Source organism: Hyposmocoma kahamanoa, unplaced genomic scaffold, assembly GCF_003589595.1.
Source record: "Hyposmocoma kahamanoa isolate Upper Pololo Valley unplaced genomic scaffold, ASM358959v1 63, whole genome shotgun sequence".
Lineage (NCBI taxonomy): Eukaryota > Metazoa > Arthropoda > Insecta > Lepidoptera > Cosmopterigidae > Hyposmocoma > Hyposmocoma kahamanoa.
The window spans coordinates 3,361,738-3,387,486 of NW_020653851.1; the positions used below are offsets into that span (position 1 = coordinate 3,361,738).

General features: G+C 36.2%; 1 protein-coding gene across 1 annotated transcript in view; it reads right to left on the minus strand.

Annotated features, from left to right (window-relative positions):
• Positions 1-11,256: 11,256 nt before the first annotated feature.
• LOC113230425 (protein limb expression 1 homolog) overlaps positions 11,257-25,749 on the minus strand; it is a 38,352-nt gene continuing 23,859 nt past the window's right edge. The window contains exons 2-4 of the mRNA XM_026464356.1: positions 13,705-13,895; positions 12,946-13,139; positions 11,257-11,675 (exon numbers count right to left, since the gene is read on the minus strand). Coding sequence (XP_026320141.1) covers positions 11,300-11,675; positions 12,946-13,139; positions 13,705-13,895 — 761 coding nt within the window. The 3' untranslated portion in view covers positions 11,257-11,299. The remainder of the gene's footprint in view (positions 11,676-12,945; positions 13,140-13,704; positions 13,896-25,749) is intronic.

Genomic DNA, 25,749 nt, shown 5'->3' on the forward strand with positions numbered 1-25,749 from the left:
ATGTCGATATTCTGAGAAAACCAAAAACAGTTTGTGATCGACATTTATTTCAATTTTTTTTTCATGTCCTTTGAAAATTTTCTTATATTTCTCTTTCGCATTAGAATTGAGCCCTTGAGTGACTACAGTATCGTATGGCAGCCATGTTTTACTTAGCATTAATTACGTATTATAATAAATTAAAATACTCGATTCAGAGCACTGCGGATTCTAAGCATGCGGATGGCCCGCAGGCGATTAGTCCGTACGGACCTTACGCACAGTTGTGAGACCAGCCTTATAGAAATGAAAACGAGTCTCATAGTAGATGTCAAATAGTAGACGTGTTTATTATTGTTTTGTGGTAGTTTGAACAAGACTGACTCAAATTCAGAATTATTCAGCATTTCATTTCTATTTCATAATCATACCGCATAATTAAGATACCATTCCGTGATACTACATTGAAAAAAGGTTATTTCAATATAGTACAAGACTAATGTGCTGAATACCTCAGTCAATAGTGACCCTGGGACCTGTAAAGGGCCCGAAACGTTGGTTTGTTTGAACAAACATATATACGGTTTAAATCCGGAAAAATGGTTTCATTTTCTATACCTTACTCTTTTTTTTAAATAATAATGTAACAACTCTACGCTCCGAACGAAGTGCAGGCATTTACGCACCGAATAGGCGGGAGTTGCTCTATTTGCTCTTACTTTAATATAGCGTTTTGTTTGGCATTGTTATATTGTATAGGTATGGAAGGAGTTAGTATTGAAGTACGTATAGACTTAATAGATTGCACACGAGGACAATAAAGAAGTAATGATACTTACATTCTTGTGTAAAATAGTAACAGCTAAAGTAATAATTGTCCACCATTATGAATAGCAACTCAAGATACCCTCACTAGCAATCAAGGCTCTTCGCCCACTAAGACGTGATACCGTTTGAGGACGTACCTCACCTAATCCCAGATTATGTAGGCTGTATGTGACCACAGTGAGTCTAGATGTGTATTAGTAAAACACCGTCAAGTTATTAAAAAACTGTACCTTTATTGGGCCTACCCAATTGTATGTGTAGTAGAATGTTGGTACTACTAATGTAATTCAAATGTAATTGATGGGATTTGTTTGTTGCCCAGTTGTTACACTGTTTGTATGAGACAGGTTAACGTAAAATATCATGGCACTGTTAATACAATAGTATATTAACACAAAAAATGTTTTTTTTTTCAGAATCGATGAAAAACGAATTACTTTTCGTGAAAGATCAATAAAATGTATAGGGTAAAGTTTATTATAGACGTTTAAACAATTTCCTACTTGCCAAAAATATTTAAAAATAGGGAAATAATAAATTTAATATTTTTGTGTAAGGACTGTTTTGGTCAAGTTGGCTCACATAAAGTTTGTCTCATTTTGAATTAAGTAGATATTTATTTTAAGGACTGCCACCTTGCCTAGTTCTGCCACCAAGCAGCAAGTAATCTGCATTACTGTGTTCCGGTCTTGAAGGGTAAGGGTGCCAGTGAACTTACAGGCACATGGGACTTGTCAACTTATGTCTCAGGGTAACGGGTGCAGTGGCAGTGCCCTTCGGATCTTTACGTTTTAAAGCTCTGAGTGGCACTGCAACTGTTATCGACAGGCGTGTAGATTACCAGCAGACATATGACTTATTCGTTCCGTCACTTGATATTTAAAAAAAAAATCGTTGCTTACAATATTTTAACGACAGTTTTATTAAACAATGAAATGTCTGGGAAACCCAAGAGCCGGTAGTTACCTTGCCCAACGCATTAGCATAGCCATACAAAGGGGGAACGCTGCCAGCATTTTGGGCACCTTAAGCGGGGACCCAATTTTATTCATATAATGTAATCCTATTTTTACTTTCTAGTATTTAGACTTTTAATGTACCTTACCTCTATATTATGAAAAAAATATATATTGATTTCAATGATGAAATATATAGACATTCTTTATTGGTAAAATTAACATTTACAAGTCATAAAAAATTATAAATTATATTCCTACTATTTTCTTATATTACTATTGTAGTTACATCCTCATCATAAAAAATTATAATTAATTATCTTATATTACAATTGTTTAACCAATGTGATAAGTTATATATTGATTGCTTGACATGCCAATGCTTTCAACTCCATTTCATTTAAATAGGTACGTTGTACAATAGATAATGTTGTGTAATACCTAATGTATTCCTCGTACGACCACGTTGTAATGTATAGCTATAATTTACTGCTAACCTCTGTACTCGGATGCCTATGTTCTATGTCTACATATACCACCACGCCTGTCTCTGGGGTAGACAGAAACTGTGAACCTATAGATATATAATTATTAGTACATCTCAGTCAAGTTATTAAAAACTGTAGCATGTTTTGTTATGTATAATTTGTTTGTTGTAATTTATCACTATACTATGGTTCCTAACGCTTGTACTCATATGACTATGTTCTTGTACTAGTAGGGTTTTGTTCTTTATCTACATACATATTTACAAGGGCAGGCAAAAACCATGAACCTCCACTTGCTACGATCCTGACAAATTTCTTTGGCCTTTTCCACTACATCAGTCTCTTCATTATGTTTATTCTTATTATTACTGGCCTGGCTTTTTAAGGACATTCTTAATCGGGTTTAAGGATGTACCCAGTTTTCGATTCCATCCACATTCGCTTTGTAAGTTTGTGTGGTTATTCTAACCTCTGTAAGAGTTCGTCCAGGGAAGTAGTTTATGTTTCAGGGTGACCACCAGGCGCACGACTTGTACGTCCCGGCACTTGATATCCTCAAATAATCATAGTTATTATTGTATGTTTATGAGTAGTCGAAAAAATGTTTATTTCTTTTTTATTATATAGGTTTTTCTTAGTGTGCTATGCGTGACGTTTGCTAACGAAGTTCGTCGGCTAATTTCTCCAGTATGTCAGTGTGTTTGTAAAAGAATAATTCTGAAATGGAGCCAATGTACTGCCGCTCGACGCAAGCAAAATGAATCGTATTAGTATGGGAAAAAAATTAATTCGAGCGGAGGTAATGTCGACTGTTAAATAGAAATATTTTAATTTACGTTTGATTGAGTCAACACTTTGGCACTAGTTCGTTTCGATCGTGTTACCTCAAATGTATTGTATTATTAGTAAGACAATAATAATAATAACACATATACTCAACATGGCCTAGTGCTGTCTAGTGAAACCATGGACACACACATAGACAGCCACAAATTACACCCAAACTCACGAGAGAAATAAATGTAGGCCTTATAAATATTTCTTCCGGGCGGGGAATCGACTTGCGACTTCTGCGTGGCAATGGTAACCGTTCGGCCACGGAGAATTTGGCAGTTGCTCTAAATAAATAGATTACTGTATTGATTTTTATATTTCGATGACTTTTAAGAATAGAGGCGTATCTCAAAATCAACTTAATTCATAAGAAAGGTTGTTTAAAAGCAACTGAAGCATATGATGAAGAGTGCAAAGCCTACGAATCGATCACTGCGCGCGCCGGTCTATATTATCATGTGTGTATTTTAGCTAATAAAAATTCAGTGTTTTTCCGTAGTGAAATTTAGCACATTCTAAATGCAGCTGTGATACAAAGACAAATAATAATATAATAGCGCACACACTCACCATAGCACTAGAGAAACCCTGTGTCGCCGGTGCCATGTACACACATAGACAACCACAAACTACTCCCAATTTCACGAGAGAAATAAATGTAGGCCATACACATATTTCTCCCGGCCTAGGAATCGAACCCCGGACCTCGGCATCGTAACTTTCTTAGTAAGATTCATTGTCTTGTATAACCAGACCTGGATGTACAGAATAGGCTCAATAAAATGTCTGAATAGACGTGATAATACATGTCTACCAAAGAGTTTCAAATTCCCTAGAAACAACGTCGTCTCGTGGCCGGGGTGAAGCCGTGTCAACAACGGTGCGCGTGCGCTTTCCGGAACTGCACCTGATCACACAACGCACCTGCGTGCGTGCCGCCGCGTTGCCGGGCCGAGTCGGTTAGTAACAATGCAAGGCGCGTGGACTGGAATTAAGTATAGAGTAGTTAGTTTTAATAATTTTAAACTGTACTTTTTTATTACATCTTTTAAATACTTAATTAAAATGGATAGGAGCGGTCACACAGGCTCTAAAGTCTTACTTCTTTACACCATTTTTAAAATGACGTTTAACTTAACACTTTAGAAGTAAATAACAAGCCACTCGAATAAAAGCTACTACCAGTATTTAGATTTTTATTTGACGCACTTATCATGTTAAACAGTAATGTCATGTAATGTCTCTTCTCTACAAATAAAATGTAAGTTTCACGACAACAAATACAAGGATTGTATTTAATACTTTACATGTTATATAATAATCCCTTAGTACGGTCCTGGACTAAGCCCCACGCAGCCAGCTTGCGCAAACGCAGCTTCCAACTAACGACAGCGGCGGCGTGGGTCACAGCCGCAGTGACGGCGGCGGCGCCGGCGCGGCTCACAGAGCAAATATTTGCCGCCAGGAAATTCAGCGGCCACTGAACTTTGAACAACTTCTGCTATAATAATTTATTGTAATTTGATGTTTGATTGGGTAAAAAATTATCGTGTATATCGTACCTATATATAACAAACAGCCATGTATAACAAAAATTAATTAATTCGTTTAATTAATTTTGTTTGCCGAATACAAAACGTGTGTTGAAAATCGCAAATATAATATATACAACAGTTTAAAATACAATGTCAAGGGATAAATAATCCCGGGATAATATTATTATGATAATATAATATGTCTCCCAATTTCGCGCACTTCTGAAATAGCTGCCCATCCGCCGATGAAGAGACCTTCACACACTTTCCCTTCTTTACTCTATTTTATTCTATTCCTTTACGGCTCTGTACCTTAACTATATTCGTTCTGTACCGTCTAGGCTCTCGGGTTTCTCTCAGAGAAAAGTTTAAGGAGCTGGTATCGTGACTGTGGCATCACAGTACATTTACTCAAATATTTTATATGTCCGTAAAAATATACCTAATTTCAATAAGAAAGAAGATATCCATAATATTAACTTTAGAGCTAAGTCCAAACTCATGGTACCACGATTTCGTTTAACCAAGGTAAACGACTTCTTTATGGGGAACTGTATACGTTTTTACAATAAGATTCCGGAGCATATATTAAGTTTATCATTTCCTAAGTTTAAAAACTACATTAAAAATATTTTGCTCGAAAATTTATATTACAAAATTGAAGACTACGTGTTATACAAAGATGTATGGAAAGACGACACGACTCCAGAATCCACACAAATTTGATGGAAAGTGTATTCCAAAGCATTTAAGTTTATTTGAAAAGAGCAATCCCTAGAGTTTTTGCTTATTCTTCTCAGGGGAATCTGCCTTACGAATGAGCGGTAGAGTTTAACCATTGTGACGATTTCAAGTGTAATGTTTACCTATGAAATAAAGATTATTTTGAATTTTAATTTGAATAAGGTTATAATTAGGCCGCCTGTTGCATTAGCTTACTGTGTGATACTTACATTACTATTCTGTGTTATCATTGTAATTTCTAATGTGCAATAAAGAAAATAAATATTTCATTCATCATTCATTATGATATGATTTGTAATTTTTAATGTGCAATAAAGAAAATAAACATTTCATTCATTCATTCATTATGAACTACATAAACAACAATATTCAAGATAAAACAAAATGGTAGAGTAGTGATTCCTCCTCATTGTACAATTCACAACATTTCTACAGCAGATTTACGGGCAGATGTTTCTATTTTCTATAGAATATCTGTATATTGTATTATTTGTGTTCAACATTCAAGCCCTGCCAAATTCATATTTAAAATGTCTTTATTTCAAATGTAAACAAATTACACTCCAGGGATTGCTCTTGGTAAATAAACATTTGTTCATCATGGGTAGGGGCGACGTAAAATAATTTGTTTTTTATTTTATTTTATTTTATTCTATTTTATTTCATTTTAAGGTACAGAAAGAGAATGTAACCATCACATGGTATCAGACATGATCCATTAAAAGGCTAGATTTCATTCCAAAAACAGTGTACAGAGCAGGATAAAATGTCTTAGTAATAAGTTAGTGTAAAATTACATTCTTCGAATTCAAAATGAAGAAAATAAAAATGTAAAAAATAAATAAATGAAAACTTGCAAAGTGACTTGTTTAAATACTTAAAGGAAAAGAAATAAAATAAACAATATAACGGAACAGAAGATGCTAAAAAGCTAAAACTGAACCGATACACGCAATTGCGCCTTGTATAATTTTTTTTTTATTAAGCGGCGGTTTCTAATAAGTACCTACGGGAATATTAAGCTATGCAAGCTCTAATGCAGGTTAGAGATTTCAATTGTCTTCGACAAGTTTCTGAACCTTCTACGACATGCAAACTACAACTGAATCTACACTGTCGCCGTGAACGCACGTGATAGTAAATTAATTGTCATAACTCGACGTTATTATTGACATGTGCTTGGGGAGTTTGAATTTCCTATTTCATAGCCAAATCATTGGTTAGTTTTAGTGTTCTACTATAGTCTAATTCGGATACCGTCGATTATATTCGTTAACTTCGTACCTCCACCAACGTGAACTTTTGAGTAGGCACAAAAACAGAATTACTAGAAATTATATCAATATGATTATACCGCATTTTATAAGTAAAAAATCGTGCAGAAATTATATTTCAAGCTTTAATTGCCCGATATTGCGCTTGAAGAGAAAAAAAGGAATATCGTCCGAAACGAGTTATGAGGCATTCAAATTTAGCGGACGATATGTGATAAGATAGATTTACATGCCATAATAATAAAATACAGAACTTTCAAGCCCTTACTATTTAATATATAGGTTTAAAATTTAGGCTTTATCATGTTGGAGAAAACCACAAAAAGTGATTATTTTGATAGTAATGCAATTTGTAAACACACATACATCAGCCCTTCCAGATCACTGCGTGACTCCTAAACTTCAAGGCTTTACATTACAGTGATCTGTCTTCATTAATTAAGTCTCATTCTCATTTATCTGCTAGACGGGAGATTGCGTTGTTGTGCACGTCGAATGTAACTATGGGTTTACTATTCAACCCCTAAAATGACAACATTGCGTAACTCATTTTTTTTACGAACCAAGTGACGGAACAAGCTAGTCATGTGGCTTGTATTAAGCGACACGCCTGTCCATTGCAGTTGCAGTGTCATTCAGAGCTTTAAATAGCAAAGATCTGAGTGACACTGCCACTGCGCCTGTCACACTGAGAGATAAGTTGACGAGTTTCATGTTTGATTGTTTGTGATGGTTTTTCCAATAAACCAATATCTCGGGCCCTCTAAAGGTCCCATGGTCACGACAGACTGACTGACGGAGTCAACCGTGACTATGTGTAACAATATAGCTATTATATAAGCCTAAGATATTCATCACAATGAGTTATGCTACTTTGCCCCGTAGGACAATATACTGTTCTCCTGATCATCTTTGGCCACCAAAGTGACTACTTCAACATCACGTCATTGTTGGTGGCGTTTGTGTGCTCTCACGTGGCTTATGTAGCCAACCCTATTTGTGAAGACCCGTGCGCATAACGGCCACTTAAACACACCATGAGTCAACATATTGATAGTTGATCGTTGCAGGTGGTCGGGCTTTCAACTCGTTACTTCTGACGTCAAATTCAATACGTCGACGGGTTTCAAATACAGAATAGGAGAGTTTCAAAAGATCTCCATTTGCAGTGTTTGCAAATGCTGCTTGCCGTTTCCCACTGTCTTGGAGAATTGTCGTAGATTTTCTTGTGGCCCTTATATACATCTTTATACCTGAAGAGTTGTCCGCAATGTTCTAATGTCTGCGTGTCCTCTGCATTCTTTGAATTATAGCCGCCTCAACAAAGTTGTCGTCCAAAGGGACTATTTAGTACTCACTCTCACACTCGAGTTTAAACAACAAACAAAGAGAGGGCGCGTTACAACGGCACCGCGCCAACTGTACTTTGTTGTTTTTAATTTCAAGAAAAATAAAACTACGTTTTATGTCATAAGGAATGTTGTGTCCAGTCAGGACTGTAAGTACCTACTACATCTCTAATTGATGTTAATGATGGTTTCGATATTAATTGATGAATTAATCTGTAATTGGTATTAACGATAGTTGGAATATTAAAATACGAATTTCAAGTTAATCGATTGCGTAATAAGCTGTTTAAGTAAGCTGATGACAGCAATAAAAGTTCGGTTAAAAAAACCTAATTCTACATTGCAATTTTTTTTTTCTATTTATGTTAAGTATATTTAGGATGTTATTTTCTTTATTAATGTAAATACTAATTCTAACTTATGTGAAAGTATTTATTGCTTCCATGTGTTACACAGCTGTCATAATGCGGCGGTAGAGCTCCTTAAGAAAGAGTTCGTCCAGGGAAGTACTGTCACCTTATCTATTTCTGCCGCCAAGCAATAATGTTATCCGGTTTTGAAGGGTAAGATGGGTGCTGGTGAAATTACAGGCACATGAGACTTGTCAACTTATGTCTCAGGGTGATGGGCGCAGTGGCAGTACCCCTCAGACATTTAACTTCTGAGTGGCACTGCAACTGTTATGGAGAGGCGTATAGCTTACCATCAGGCGCACGACTTATTCGTCCCATCACTTGATATTAAATAATAACAACAAGGCGACGCAATTGAAAATAAAAATAAACATAAAAAAGAACATTTAAAAAAAAAACTTATAATACTAACAACATTTAAAAATCAGTCAAAGTCAAATAATCTTTATTTCATAGGTGAATAAATTACACTTGAAATCGTCATATTGATTTTAAATTCTACTGCTAATTCAAAAGGCAGATTCTCCTGACAAGAAAATAAATGTTGCTCGTACCAAATAAACATTTGTACACATTTATTATTTACAAATATCATTGATCGAAACCACTGGACACTACTACACTTCTCTAATCTTTTAAATCTGCCTGTTAATAATGAACTACGTAAACAGTCAAAAGTAAACCTCATACAGTTGCGAGAATTAAAAATGCCTACTTGTATCGCATGCTAAAAAAAAAGAAAATGGTGGTAACATTTAAACAGACGTGTTTTGGTATTATTTTGTTTTATCGTATTTTTTCTATTTTGGTCGCGAAAATGAGTGCCGGTGAGAAGAGTGATAACGAAACTATATGTACACATTCAAACATATCATTACAAGTTCTGCAGACTGAATTGAATTATCCTAACACGTCAAATATTACTTTTCGAATTACGTTTTTTTTTTTTCACTTTTTCTATATACATCTTCCTCTCTTTAGTCTTTTATTATTTCCTCTCAATGTTTGAGAAAAATACTATTGTGTATAGTATTTAATCCTCAATGGCGCTCGTCTTTGTAACTCATACTCGTCCAACAATCCCTTACTTTCCGGCCTCTGCAATAATGTACTATTAATAATGTAAATTACAATTATTATTCCTTCCTTCTTCCTTTATCAAAATGTGTTTTAAGATATTTGCTTATTATATTTGTTAATAGTAGAAATTCCCTTTGAAACCTAGAATGGTGGCGCTGATATCGTATTGTCAGTCAACAGCAATAAAGTTCCTTATTCCACAACGTCAGCGAAGGACCAACTGTAAGTAATACAATGGAGGAAAACTGTAGTTTTCAAAGAATTAAATAACTTGGACAGCTCCATTAGCGTTCCCATCCTTTCATCTGTATTTTCATAATTTACTTCATATTCTTTCTGTTTAGCATGACAATAATGCTGCAAAGAAATGGTTGTTATTCAACAAGTTTTATTATTTAATAGTCCAGTTGTGCAGTCATGGAAATTCATCTTAAGTTTCAAAACTTTTTATTGCAGCGCCTTTTTTTTTTGCTTTCTTTATAAAGGTACTAAAACTAGAGTAGGAAAATAGTATCTGCGCCAAAAAATAATCAAGTTACAATTTACTTTTTAATATTCTATACTTCTATATATAAATGTATATAAATATTCAACATTTAATTTTCTTGGATGTCTGTTATTTAATAGTCACCCAATAAGGTTCACATTTTTATGTATTTACATAAATAATAGATACAATTTTTCTTGCGTTATTATTTATGATATCAAGTAAAGGAAGAAATACCCATAATTGTTGCAGTGCCTCTCAAAGTCCCGGAACACAGTAATGCTCACCTTACTGCTTGGCGGCAGAAATAGAGACATGGTGGCAGTAGTTCCCTGGATGAACTCTTTCAGAACGAGATCTACGGTGACTTACAAATCCATTATTGTTAATATTTATACCGAAGTTCTACGCATAGGTGTGCGACACGTATTGTAACAAAATGACATGTGCATTTTAAGTGTTGAAGCAGATATACGAATTTTGCAAATGTACTCACAAAACTCAACGAATTCCTTTGACATTTTCTCCATTGAACATTTTTGAGTTAGTCTATATTAAGTACCATTGTTGCGAACACAACAGAACATTTCGCTGATCTTCAGGAACATTGGTAGTTCTTACACGGATGTATTCAGAATGTGTGTAATTATGTAGTGACTGTATACGGTTCTCCAGCTTTGCGTGTCAGATACTACTCAGTATTTTCTGTCTTCCTAGGAATAAAAGGTTTTCGATATAGGCCACTACTCTAGAAATACTGAGTTTTTTCCTATCCTAAACACAAACAAAACTTTCCTCAAGAACCACATATGTAACCGCCGAACCCGGATAAAGATGCAGTCTCGTATATTTCTACATAAGTTTTGTTTATAGTGACCCACTCTCCCTTTACGGGAGTGTACTTTAGAGGTTGACAGGGCATTATAAACTGAGTATGCACAGAGACCTTCTAACTTCAAGTCCTGACCCCAAATCACCTCGTGAACAGAGTTGTCACAGACCGTTTTACAGACTTCCTCCGGTTCTCAAAAGGCTATATCTTATCTCGAATAAGATGAGATGCAGGATCTCGACAAGATCGATGAATAAAAGACGATTTCATAGTTCACTGTATATATATATGTATTACGATAGGTTTGTAATTTTGTACCAAGTACGCGGAGGATGTGTTCTACTTTGTACCAATAAACGTACCTACTTTAAAATCGAGTTTGACACTGATGTAATTCCACTATTATGGTAAGAAAGGGTGTAAAAATAAAACACGCACAATTCTTAAACTAAAACTATATACTTAAGTAAATAACAAAATGTTGGCGTGAATTCGTGAGATCACTGTTGTTGCTGCGGTGGTGCGAGCCGAGCCGCGAGTTGCAAGATGTCCCTTTTCTCCTTCGGGAAGCGGAGTTCCCGAGCTGCTAGGCGAGCGGCGCGGAGTTCTCTCTCTGCTCTAGATAGTTCCCCTCTAAGAACCCCTCCTCCCCCTGAAGATGAAGCTTCTCTCTCCCTCGCCGCCCATTCTCTAGCCATCTGTTCACGCATAGCATCATCCAAATTCCGAGCAGAGTAGTGTGCTACAACCTCCTGTCTTGAGCATTGCCTCTCGCGCATCGCTCTTAAGGAGCCGTTCCAGTGCAGCAGTTGGAATACAGTCATCAGTTCTTGGAATTCGAGCATCGTTCGCCCCTTGTTTGCTTCCAGCATAAATCTGTTGACAACAAATATTGCGAGTAAAGTAGTTTTCCAATTTCATACCAAGTTTTATTGTATTATATAATCGATACTTTTAAATGATTATTTTCTTTGTGAATAATTACTATTACCCAATAACAATGGATACGTATCTTTTAGCCCTTTGTGAATCTAATGCGCTTAAATAGGAAGCTAGCTAACTCAGCTTAGCTCACGTAGTTGCATGCAAAGATAAGCTTAGAAAATACGTGCTCGAGCAACTATGACAACACTATGGATACGTGCGGGGGTGAAGGGCGGCAGAAGGGCGACATATTTTACATAGCTTAGCGGGATCGTTGGGTTAGCTAGCTCGATTAGCTTAGTTCGGGGTGTGAACGGAAATAGTAATTATTCAAGATACCCCGACGACGTGCTCGAAGTTTAGTTAGTAGCTTACTTTAAATATATTACTAAGAACACTGCCCTCTTTGTTATAATAAACGCATTTGCATTTGGTAACTTTCGAGATATTGGCACCAAATTTGTTTTTTATTTGAAAAATGTTATTTAAGCTGATTTTGTTTAACAAAAAAACTAACTAAATAAGGTATATGAAAACCGTTTATAGGGTGTTGTAGATCACGTTACGTTGATTCCAGATATGTTAATAACTTAATTTCGCTAAAAATGTCGTTTACGTCAGTTAGTATCAGAGTACACTCAAAGTACTTAATAAATAATTACATTATTATATTTATTAATGAATTTGACATTCATCGTATTATTATACTGTACTACACATTTATTAGTTATTAAGAATCCATATTGACATTTTCTGTATACAATAGACCTGACATTATGAGTTTAATTGAATTATGTTTGTTTTTGTACATTTACACTATTGTGTACTTATGATTCACTGTTATATAATGATTTCTTCATTATTTTATAAACTTGACGCTCACTTTTCGAAGAGTAGTATAAAATGATATGTAATTGTATTTGTATGAAATTTGTAATATTGAGAGAAATAAACTAAACTAAACTATGATAAGGAGAGCAGAACACTGCCGCCGTTAGTTGAAAGGGCGCGTGTGACAATAACTCAAAATCGAGAAAATAATGTTTAAAGAAATGAAATTGAAAAATATCTACTTTTCTCTTGCTGCAACTTCATACCTTATCCATTTAGGAAAAAATAAAAATAGTGACTGAGCACGGATATGTAACATTTTTTTTAAAATGTCACATGCGCCCTTTCAACTAACAGCAGAAGTAGTTGTATTGGTTGGTAATTTATTTACCTAAACGCAGCAATCCCAGCGCTGGGATCCTGATGGTGCGCAGCGGCGTCTCCGGCGAAGGAAGCCCTGGCCTCCCCCACGGCCTTCTCAATGAAATGGTCCGAGATCCGTCTGGACTCATGCTCGTTGAACACGCTGTTCATCAGCGCAATTTTCGCGGCACTGCGTCGCGCTTCCGCTTTTGTCGGACAATTCTGTGGAAGAATCGTGGATTGTAGTTATACGAAAACGTATTCACATCGTATTATTATTAGTCTGAATTCAGTTTTACAATGTTGTTGTGTTAGACGTTTCCTGACGCCAGGAAACGTCTTCGAGATCATAATGCAGCTAACGGCCTATTCTATACAACTTTGACCATTTACGAACAGTTCACATCTGGTTGACGTGAAAATTGTTTTAGTTTGCAGTCTATTTTCCTACATGTAATGCCTACATTAATATAAGTAGTTTGTTAATTTTCGGGGATAAATATAACAAATACAAAATATTATTGTTCTGAAAGCTACTGTTATTTCTTTCGCAGTACCTTTGTGTTTTTTGTTTATAACACTAAGTGACAGGATGGGCACGTCGTGTGCCTTGTAGTAAACGGACGCCTGTCCATGACAGTTGCAGTGCTACATAGAGCTTTAAATCACACAGATCTGAGGGGCAGTGCCACAGTGGACGACACCCGGAGACATAAGTTGAGTTGGGATGTCTTTTTTCAGTTTCATTTTGTTTTTTATGGCTACTTAGGCAAAGATAAATACTTACCTGAAAACTACCAAAGCAAGCACCACCCGGCAGCGTGACGTAGCAGACGTACGGCGGGTGCGCAGCGGGCACCGACTCGTATATGACGAGGGCGCCTCCACCGCCCGCAGCCCCCCCTCCCCTCGCCGCCTTCACCTGCCAGAACTCTTGCAATGCTTCAACCACGTTCACCGTTGACAGGACTCCGTCCGCTGTTGACAAAGGACGGTAATTTATATATACGGCAAGGTCTTTTTTACTCCAATAGGTTTCATATATTACAAGGTACGAGGGTCAAATTTCAACTGAAAGCGAAATAAGTGGCGTATATGATGAAATAAAAAAATAAAAAATATTTTAGTATAAAAAGTTTATGTAAATTTTACAATTATTTATATATATAATATATGTATATATAACTATACTAATAATATACAATAAAGCAAGTAACGTTCAAATGGAACGTAATAATTATTTCTGACGTAGAACTATAGACAAATAATTAAGAGATTTCTGCAGGTTTACCTGTATTTTTATCCATGAATGAAAATAGTTTGGAGTTCATCATGTTAAATTGTGCAGCATATACTCTTTAGTTCCTTTTCAAATACTGAAAGGTGAAGTACTCACTAAATTTAGAAGGAACTCAAAGAGAGAGACAAAGTGATGAACTCTGTCCAGAAACAAAAAAACAAAGATTTCAGCACATGATTTTTTTTTTAAAGCAAATGGACTTGCTCTTGACGACTACATATCCCTGGAGCAAAGGTAGGGTCTATGAAGGAACGAGTTCGTCCAGAAGATGCCTATTCAGTCACACTTTAAAGATACTCTGAAGAAAATGGACAACATTCTATACATCGCTTATGCTTATTCTTGTGGCTCTGAGAAAGAACGTAAATGGAAACAACTCGGTTTAAAAAAGCTATAAAAATACACTATATTAACCAACATCTAATGCATTCACAGTCTAGAGTGTAACTGTATTAACAGTAATAATTAACTATCAATTGTACTCGGTTCACACGACTCCCGTAAAGACGTCCCTCTATAAAAAAGATATTTACGAATTAGAAAGGCAAGACAATCAAGCGAAAACGGATAATTGTGGCGATGATTTGATTTAATAATCCGAGATTACTGGCTGCCAACTTTCATGAGAATTTATTATTGCGAACGGTGACTCTTATATAAACGCGAAGTAAAATATCGTGAGAAAAATATGAAGCACCTATGTCAGGGCAATGAGACTAAATCGTGGGTGCATGAATACCCTCCTTTAAGAAGACTTGTACTCGGCAGTAACACGCACATTATGGTTTCATGTAGTACGGTACTTATTGTAATTAGTACTTTTATTGCATAAATAGTTAGCCTATGTCACGGAGATATATCACATTATATCAGATAGGATATATCACGGAGAGTGTGCGATGGAATTGCATAATTTGATTCCGCCTTCCCCTTAACATCATCGGGGGACTAGACGTGGGCTGGGATTCCACCCCTATGTTGTGGATATTCCAAGGATTCGTACGAAGCGTCTCGCTTCCACATTTATATGGTGAGCGGATAGAGAGTGGAATTCCCTACCTGCGGACTTATTCTTCGAACACTATAAGTTGGACCTTTTCAAGGCGAGAGTGAATAGGCATTATTTAGGTGTGCTACATCGTCGACCTCATCATCACTTTCCATCAAGTGAGATGGAGGTCAAATGAGCATTTATTTTTATATACAAAAAAACCTGTATTTAATTCCATCGCTGTGGACAGACTTCTCACAATGGGATAACACGCAAACCCAAGCGATTGAGAACTTGACACACAGTATTAAAAATCTACACAACCTCAAATAACTTTGGCTGATTCTGCATAACAGTGAAAGTGAGGAATCAATCACTAGTACTGCCACCTTACTTACTTCTGCCGTCAAGCAGTAATGTGAGCATTACTGCGTTCCGGTTATGAAGGGTAAGGGTGCCGGTGAAATTACAGGCACATGGGACTTGCCAACTTATGTCTCAGGGTGACGGGCGCAGTGGCCAGTGCCCCTCAGATCTTTGCGATATAAAGCTCTGAGCGGCACTCCTATTGCTATGTACAATATGTTATATGCTATATACTTTTTAATTATACCCATATTCTGTATTACTCAGCTGGGCATACACTTATCACCGAAGTTTTCTGTGCAGTGTGTTAAAGATTTCTTAACGCGATAACAAATTTTGTTTCGCTCGTTGTTGTTTACATTAGTTCTGGTAATTTGTTGTGAATTTTAATTGATATAACAAACTAACTAGATGTGTGTAATGTTCGCGAGGTCGATGGTACTAACCTGTCTTTGTTTCTAAAGGATTGTTTCATGTAGGCACACGTTTCTTACGTAAATATTTCGGAAAATAAGATCACAAACGGATAAAGTCAATCGGAATACCTTTCGTACGGCTGTGTGAATAATAAATAAGTCTCACAATACGTGAGGTTGATTTGATTACTATTTAAGAGTTATAGTCTCTTGTCCGTAGAGTAATCGCTAACCATCTCAGTTGAGCATCCTACTTTTGCGCTGACTTTTTTTATTTGATCTAAATTACTTCATTTAGGTATTCCTTTCTACATTGCTTCTAAGAAAACTATCGTGTCCGAAACCATTAATAATAATAAAAATAACTAGAGGTGAAACGAATAGTCATTTGGCCGGATACCGGATACTAGATATCCCGTGAGCACCTGCGCCGGATAGCCGGATATCCGGCCGCCGGATATCCGACAGCCGGATGTCTAAATCACTGCCGTAAACATGTCGTGATCGGTTTACAGCGCGCATCGCCGTGATTGATTGACTAGTGAATGATGGCACTTTCACATTGACGATTTGATTTATCGTGGTTACTTGGTTTTTACAAAAACAATTAATTTATTTGATAATATAAACAAACATATAACAGAAAAATGTTAACAGTGCAAAAATAGCAAATTTGGCAATATTTGAATATCACTGCTGTTTGTTTGTTGAGCCGAACGCAAATTTCTTGCGGTAGAGAAGGAAAAAAGCAATTACATCATTCTTTGGCTATATTAAAATTGCTAGTTACTATTAAGTATAAGCACTTTATACGTCCGTTATTATTTTGTTTGAATTTCATTAATTTGTTTGTGATCTAATTAATTCTAAGCCTTGATATCAGAATTACCAAAAAAAAGGAAATTTTATCTACTCACACAATTCATTATTGTAGGTTTTGTATCAGGGTAATGGGTGCAGAGGCATTGGCCCTTAGATCTTTGCGATTTAAACGCTCTGAGTGGCATTGCAACTGTGAACAGGCGTGTCGCTTACCGTCAGGCGCACGACTTGTTCGTCCCATGACTTGTATCATAAAATCGTACACATTTGAAGTCAGTTCAAATCGATCGTGATCGCAATCCTTTCATTTGAACGTCTGGCAATAACATGTAGTACGTCAAATTTTGCAAGTGTTTATAGTAAAAAACTGTCCCTGAAGCTGGTCTCGTTCATGAAAATAAATACAACAAACTTTTACCACCAAATGCAGACTGCAAAAACTGGTTTTCATCCACCATAATTTGCCTTTATTGAAATTTGAGTACTAAATTTAGAGATAACGGTATCTAACTTGATAGTTGTTTCAGTTACAAGTAATAAACGATTGTCAACGATCCTGTGAATACTGTTTATCCTATTACTATCAACTTTACTGAATAAATCAATTTATTTCGCGTGCTGATTATAAATTTTTCTCAGTTTTGAACATCCGGTATCAGGCCGGATATTATTCTACTATCCGGTATCCGGGCGGATAAATAGTAATAGGCCGGATACTGCATAGTTACCGCATATCCGTTTCATCTTTATTAATAACGCACACGCTCAACATAGCCCCGCATCAGGAAAACCCTGTATCACGGGTGCCATGGGCACACCCACAGACAACCACAAATTACACCCAAACTCACGAGAGAAATAAATGTAGGCCATACAAATTTTTCTCCCGGCCCGGGACTCGAACCTGGGACCTCTGCGTGGAAGTCCGGCATGGTAATCGTTCGGCCACGGAGGCAGTTGTATTACTTACATTTGACAGTAATTGTTTCGGATGGATGTCCTCACGTCTTTTAAGCTTCTCTTTTCCTGCACTATTCTTACCACTTTTAGAAGCAGCAGAGCTCCATATGAAAGAGATCATCCAGGGAAGTACTGCCACTTTGCCTATTTCTGCAGCCAAGCAGTCATGTAAGCATTACTGCATTCCGGTTTTGAAGGGTGTTATTACAGGCACATGGGACTTGTCAACTTATGGGTGACTGAAACAGTGGTAGTGCCCCTCAGACCTTTGTGATTTAAAGGTCTGAGTGGTATTGCAACTGTTATGGACAGGCATGTCGCTTACCAGCAGGCGCACGATTTGTTCCCGTCACTTGGTATATTAAAAAAAACTTTTTTCCAAGGCTGACGACGTTCTTATTAACATTAACATTAAATTATAACACTTTTAAATCTATACTACCCTCGGTAGGTACATCAAGGGCTTAAAATCTCCACAACTCACAGCGTACGGTTTCCCAAAAAGCTAATTTACATAATTCCAAATCTTTTTAGGATTTGCTTATGAAAGTAATTCCGTAAACGGTTTTTACCATAATAGCCATTTCTTTAGTGTCAGCAAATAATAAAAATATGAACTAAATTAGCATCGAAATTGTAGGAAGATACTTTAAATGTATCACAGAAATTGCCAATTTGTGCAAATTAAGCATAAACATTAGGTAAATTAAAAGAATTTATGACTTGGCTTGACAAGAAAAGATTGGTCGTGGACAGTCGTAATTAATATATTTATTACAGAATCGAGCTTGTAGAGTATACGTCGCACATGACAACTAACACAATATTATGTCAAAAAAATTCGTTATAATATATTTTACCAATTCCGTGATATATGTATGTCATTCGTATACGATTTAATTTCAAAATGACAGGATAACACTCTCACTTTGAAATTGAACTGTATACGCCTGCCTTGTAGCCTGTGTGATGTATCCTTTATCAGCTTTATAGTTAATTGTTAATTTATATAAGAATCATTTATAATTAAACGCCTTTCGATACGGAAACACAGGAAATTAATACTATTTGTACTTATTTATAGAAATTGATAATACCTACATGACATGAGGATTAAGAATTTTCGTTGATAAATTTTTGCAAAGGCGTCGTGGAAGGTTTGAATATATTTACTTACTATTCGTTTGCAAATTGAAAATTAACGAGCCTCAAATTAAACAGATGGCAGATAATCGGTAAGCGGCTTTCCTTATACGGTAATGACGAACGTAGGCGTCTGCCCACTCGTATTTTTTATGAGAAACTAATTCTACTAAATCATTCCACTTTAACCATTTTTAGCTACTTTTTGTTACACTTTATAAAAATAATTATACCTACGTCGAGAAACACTGAATATATACAATAAAAATGTTTAAAGAGATGAAATTAAAATATATCTATTTTTTCTTGTAGTAACTTCATACTTTCTCTATCTAGAAAAAAAATAAAATAGAGACAGATCGGCCTTTTTTACTGATCACGGCATTGTACATAACATTTAAAAAAAGAAGTCACATACGCCCTTTCAACCAACGTACTGCACGTTGGTTGAAAGGTCTCGTCTAGTACAAGCTAGCGGGACAAAATTATTTTTTGAGTTATTTTAATTGTTTATGTATATTGCAGGTATATTATGCTATTTTAAGCTAAAAAAAGTGGAAACCTGGGTACTGTAATGTGTGTAGACCCACCCTACAACGGTGATGGCCTCACCACCTGACACGTAAGGTCACCAATTACGCGGTGAAATGTGGGTGATAGCTCTGTAATTAGGTGCCTCTGCGTTCTTCACATGCCTGTAAGGCACGAGTGTATTATTCTTTTATTATATAAAAGTATTAGGACATAGAAAAATTAAAAATAAATTTTAAAAATCATAAATGTTTATTACACGTTACCAATGACATGTTCGGTAGGTATTTATTTACAATTTTTATATTTATAGAATTAAATTAAATCAACGAACAATACAATAACAACAAAAATTATATTTCAGTAGTAAGTAACAAAATTGACACGTATAATAATAAATGTGCATTATATAACTAAAACACCTATAGTAAAATACTCTATAACTACATATTAAAACTAAATATAATAATTAATTACAATAATAAACAAGACCTAATTTATCTAATCTAAATGTAAAGACATTACAAAAATATCTAATGCTCATCTTCAGATGATTCCTCATCATTACCCTCCAATTCGGTAGAGTCTGACAACACGTAATCCTTCTCATCAATTTTGCGAACTGATGATAACTGGCATGGTAAGGAAGGTGGTATAATCAACTGCAGAACCTCCGCTGGCAAAGCAGTAATCTTCTTTCTCGGTAACTCTCTAAATGTGTTGATTACAGGATCGGACGTAATTAGGAGAATTCTCAAAAGATCTGTATTCGTGGCAATAAGTGACCGCTTCCTAGTGTGTCGCTCACGGAATCTACGGCAATGTTTATTTCTTGCCTCCTGGACCTCTTCCGAAAACTGACCAATAGGAAGAAGGCAAGATTTAATTACTTCCGTTCTGTGTACAAGAATATTATGCACAGTAAACGGGCATGGTGTACACGAAAACAGATCAAGGTATAATTTTCTTGTTTCAACGCAAAACTTTTCGAATTCTAAACAATTTATGTCGTATCCCGATGACAAAGTTCTTAAAATTACATGAAATCTTTTAATAAGACTTACGTCCAATCCTGTTATTTCGCTACTCAATTCAGCATTAGAAAAAAATCTACGTGCTGTGTTTCCATCATTCGAGTTGCCATAACCAGATTTTGGTTTATCCACTATAAGACCCATACGATCTTTAAACATTTTTTGGATCTCTTGTGAGCGGTGCTTTGCTACAGCTTTATCGTTGTCTCCTCTGACTTGCCACTTTTTTATTTCTAAACGATAGCTAATGTGAAGCATTCATTCAAAAGTGAAGATTTCTTGCATGAAAAGTAGATAAACCAAATTCATAGCGCTCTTTGTTGCTGGGATAGTTCCTCGACTCCTCGTTCATAGTAGACGGAGTAGCACCGCAAATATAACACTTTTGTGTTGAACGTGTGTCCGTTAAAGCGTTACACACTTTACCATCAGTCATCGTCAACAATAAGTCGTGTGTAACAAATATTAGAGATCCATCAACGTTACATAATGTTGGAAAAAACTGACTTATTTCATGTAAAATTTTAGTAGTTTCTTCTTTCGTAAACTTATTTATCTCCTTGGCAAAAATAAACCTGATAGGACGGCAATATAAGGTTGAAGAAGGTCGTGGATTTTGCCAGATCACAGTTTCTCCGTCATGAAGTCTCAAGGGGACAAATGATACAATGAAACAACAGAAATTCGTCTGTAGCGCTGGTGTTCTCAAACCTCTGCTTATAAGTACTATGCCCCGAACTCCCATCACAACCCCATTTGCTTACCAACGTATACGTTGAACGAGGTAACACACTTCTAATAACTTCACATTGAGCTTCAACTAATCGTTCAGCCAGTTTATTCAAAATTGCCTGAAGTTTATTTTCAGCTCGAGATTCAATCACAGTAACGTGTTCGTCAGAAGGACAACAAAAGCTTTGGATTTACCTAAACTGTACAATGATGGATACACTTGATGTCCCGCCTTCATTGACCACTTCCTAGTTTGCTTATATGAGTGACAAGTAGATTTGGAGTCTACGTAATAAGCTATCGCTTCGTCCGGAATAAACTGCTTACTTTGTTCAGAACACTTATTCTTCTTTGGACTTTCACCGACCTCTTTAATTTGTTTAGCAACACTTCGGTGCCCTCCTTCCTAGTAGCTAATTCCGCGGCTATAGTTAGCTCACTTGCACTCCGAATTTCTAAAAGATCTTCTACTCTAGGTCTCTTCGTGTTCAGCGATGAGTCGTCAAAGGATTTTTTGGGTCTGCCTACAGACCCAAGTCCTGATGAAGTTGAAGGCTGCGGCTGGTGTGTACATACATTCACTACTATTCCCGAAGCCTCGAACTAATTTTTATGTTTGATTAAAAACACTTTTTTATTAAATTTAGATGAAGTCCACTTTTCATTTAGTATCGCAGACAGACTTGAGATTTTCATCTTCAGGTTTTTCAGTGATTCGTCAGAAGCATTAGTGATATTATGTTCCTCACATATAAAATCAAAATGCGATCGTTTCTTGCATTTTTCTCATGTCTCAGTCATTCTTCGAAAAATTGGTCACAGTAATGACACGTTCTGAAAAAAGGACAATAATTTACTTGTGGGGCTTTTCGGGCTCTGAAATATATATGAATCTATGACTGAAAGTTGTAAATAATAGGGGTTTAAATATGAAATTGCCGATTTATTTTACTGGCCACTTTAAATTAAAATTAAACCTGTATGGTGTCCGATTTCAGAGTGAAACGTTTTTCACACGAAAAGTAAAACATGCTTAACTTAAAAACATGATATTTGATTGTTCGACTTTCAATTGTTTTTACATTCAGCTTTTAACGTGAAGATGGATACAGCGAAAATCTGAGTACCTAATTTTCGAATACGAATTTCCACATGGAGTTAACGTAGCAGAAACTGTCAATGCTGTATTTGGAGAGGATACGGCATACGCAAATACGGCAAACGCCGGCAATACGGCAAATTACGACTTGAAGAAAGAACCACGAGGAAGACCAGTCACAAATGTAAATAACGTTGAATTGAAGGTAATGATGGAAGCCGATCCGTATCAAACTATCACGAAACGTCATGGTTTAATGTTAGCATACCCACAATATGACATATGGCATTTGAATAATGACGACGGAACTTGCAGCAAAACAGCTTCACCGTTATTGCTCTATGATAACGCAACACCTCACACTGCTTGAGAAACAGTTTTACTACTACAAGACCTGCAGATATAAATTATCCATCATCCTACATATTCGTCGGACCTCGCCCCGATCGACTACCATTTTTTCCCGCAATTTGATTTTTTTTTTGTATGGAAATAAAATTCCCAGGAAGCAGTACAAAAATCCCTTCACACAGCTGTGGAGTCCAGGTCTCCAGAGTTCTATCGCAAAGGTTTAAATGACCCACCGATTACATGGCAGAAATGTATAGACAACAAGGGAAAAAACTTTGATTAAACAAATATATATCTTATATATATCTTAAAAAAAATTGTTTTAATTTTTCAGTGCGAAACGGCAATTTCATACTTTAACCCCTAATATAATATACAGAAGTATCTAGATTTATATATTTAAATAAAAAAAGTTGCAGTCCTTTAAAGATAACAATTAAGGAGAAATATGCAGGATTTTTTTAAAGATATTCAAACTCATATTGCACCAAAAATGTACATGATTTTTTTGAAAAAAAAAAATACGTGATAATAGTGTACATACCTTCAACAGAATATTCCATCACAAAAAACACGTTTCACTTTGCTACCAATTTTTAAGAGACGTTGTCACAAGTGTGCTCAAAATGCAACTGATTTATAAATGCAAATCGAACTCCTAAATCACTTACCTTTGACACCCGATAAAGTAGCGTAATGAGGTATGACCTGATTAGCTCTTGGAGGGTGAAGGGTTGTTTACAAGTCGTTAACACTAATTTCTGGAAATTACGTCATGAATTTTGTCCCGCTAGCTTGTACTAGACGAAAGACTGTGCAACGGCGGCAGAACACATTCACGACTAAGAATAGGTCTCTAGGACACTTAGAGCGCGTTCCCACCATGTCGTCACGTTTTATTATCGTTGGACCACTGTCGTGTCTAGCCTGTTCCCATATCACGACTATCTGTCGTAGACGATTTTTTATCGTTGAACGACAGTCGCAACTAGCTGTTCCCACTAGATTGTGACGACAATTTATCGTTTCACGACAGCCTCTTTGTCCATCTCTGGCTACGACCCAATGCTATTGCAAAGCGGCAGAGGGCACGGGGTACGAGAGGGGAGGGCAGGGAGCAGAATACGTGCGGACAGCGATAAATAAAACGTGACGACAATAGGAGCTGCGACAATCATCTGTTTTCACGTTTTTATCGTGACTTTTTTTATCATCGGATGACTATCGTTCTAGCTGTTTCCACTGTGACGACAGGTTGTCTTTGTAACGATAAAAAATCGTGAACGACAGTTAATCGTGTCGTGCTATATGTGAACAACTTCATTTAAATATACAAGTCACGACACTATAAACTGCACGACAATCTGTCGTCACGACATAGTGGGAACGCGCCCTTATACTGCCCTCCTCATCGTAACTAACATAATCGACATTTTTAGCGTAATTTAGTTACCAGTGACAATACGTGGGGCGCACTATAAGTTTCCGGAATTAATAAGAAAAAAAATACTATAAATGGTCAGACATATTTTTCATACTCTTCGACAGCCTCTTCAGATGATGAAAATCGCTGACCGCGTAACTGGTTCTTAATTTTTGGAAATAAATAAAAGTCACAAGACTGTACGCGGGATGGCTCATAAGGTCAACGTTGTTCACCTTAAAAAATTCATTTATCTGTCATGCCGTGTGAGAACTGGCATTATCGTGGTGCAAGATTATACGGCGTTTACGGTTATTTTTACGGAGTTTGTCAACAACTTCCGGCATACAAATGGTCGTTAATCACTATTCACAGTATAACGATTCTCCAAAGCAACAGTAGCCACGTGTCCAGTTTTATTAAAAAAAAGAAGCAATCATCCGCTTTGCACGCGCGCCACTTTGGTTGGTTTCGGCTCATCTCGAAATACCGTACGAAATACGTATGTAAAACGTTAGGTGCCAATATCTCAAAAGTTACCGAAATGCAAATGAGTTAGTTTTGACAAGGAGAGGAGTATAGCGTTAATGAAAGTCTAGCTAAAGTCTATGGTTTCGGTATTGTTCAATTTCTGGAATATGTAAGCTATATAGTCGGTGTTTTGTAGAAAGCGCCATTTTGAAAAATTGTTCAGGAGAGCATGTTTTAGTTTTTCACGACTGTTTAAAATATTTACCTCCTATTTTAAATTCAATTTTACATTTAAAAACTTAAATTGAATTTTAAAATAGGACGTAAATATTTTAAAACAGTTGTTAAAACCTAAAGCAAAAAGCTCCCCTGTAAAAAATTTCAAAACAGCGCTTTCGCCCTTTCTAATAAACACCGACGATACATATTATTTATTACAGTGCGATGGAAGAAACTTTCAAAGGTTAATCGTCAATTACCACTGAAATATGTATGTTTAGCACCAGTTTCATACAATTTGTGCACAATTCTTCACCTAAACGTTTGCTTTGAATCTAAAGTCAACGATTCAATAACGCCGTCTTCGGTATTTACGTAGAAATTACTATGAACTTTGAGAAATTCAAGTTTTTATGGCTTAGGTTGTAAACCTAGGCTAGGATTAAAGGTGATTTGGAGAGGCTTTTATATCTAGGAAGGAATTAACTCTGACAAAGTTGAGACTTGTACTTGTAATCATGCATGGTACGGTGGGCTATAAAACACTCATAAAGTCTGGTTTACAGAGCCACCAACATAGGGTGTATTCACACAGGTTGCGTTTAACGCACAAATATGCCTGGAAAAATATTTTTTCCCCACAGTCACACGAATTATTGGATCTCAGAGTAACATATTTTGTACTGTAAGAGGAAAAGTAACGAAGTTAACTCCAGTGGTAACGTTCGTTTCTTTATTTCATTCAATAAAGCTGCAAAAAACTAACAAAATGACTAAAGACTATCTGCGGCCATTTTGTGTTTGTTTGAAAAAGTAGTCTCATTATCGCTTGATAACTCACTCACATCCTCGAATGTTTAAGGTCTTTTACAAAAAAAGGTACGGATTTACTCTACTCTTTACAGATTATAGCTATTTGTTGGCAACGCCACATTTGTTTTTCAATTTTCCTTATGGCAACTTTGTATCTTTTT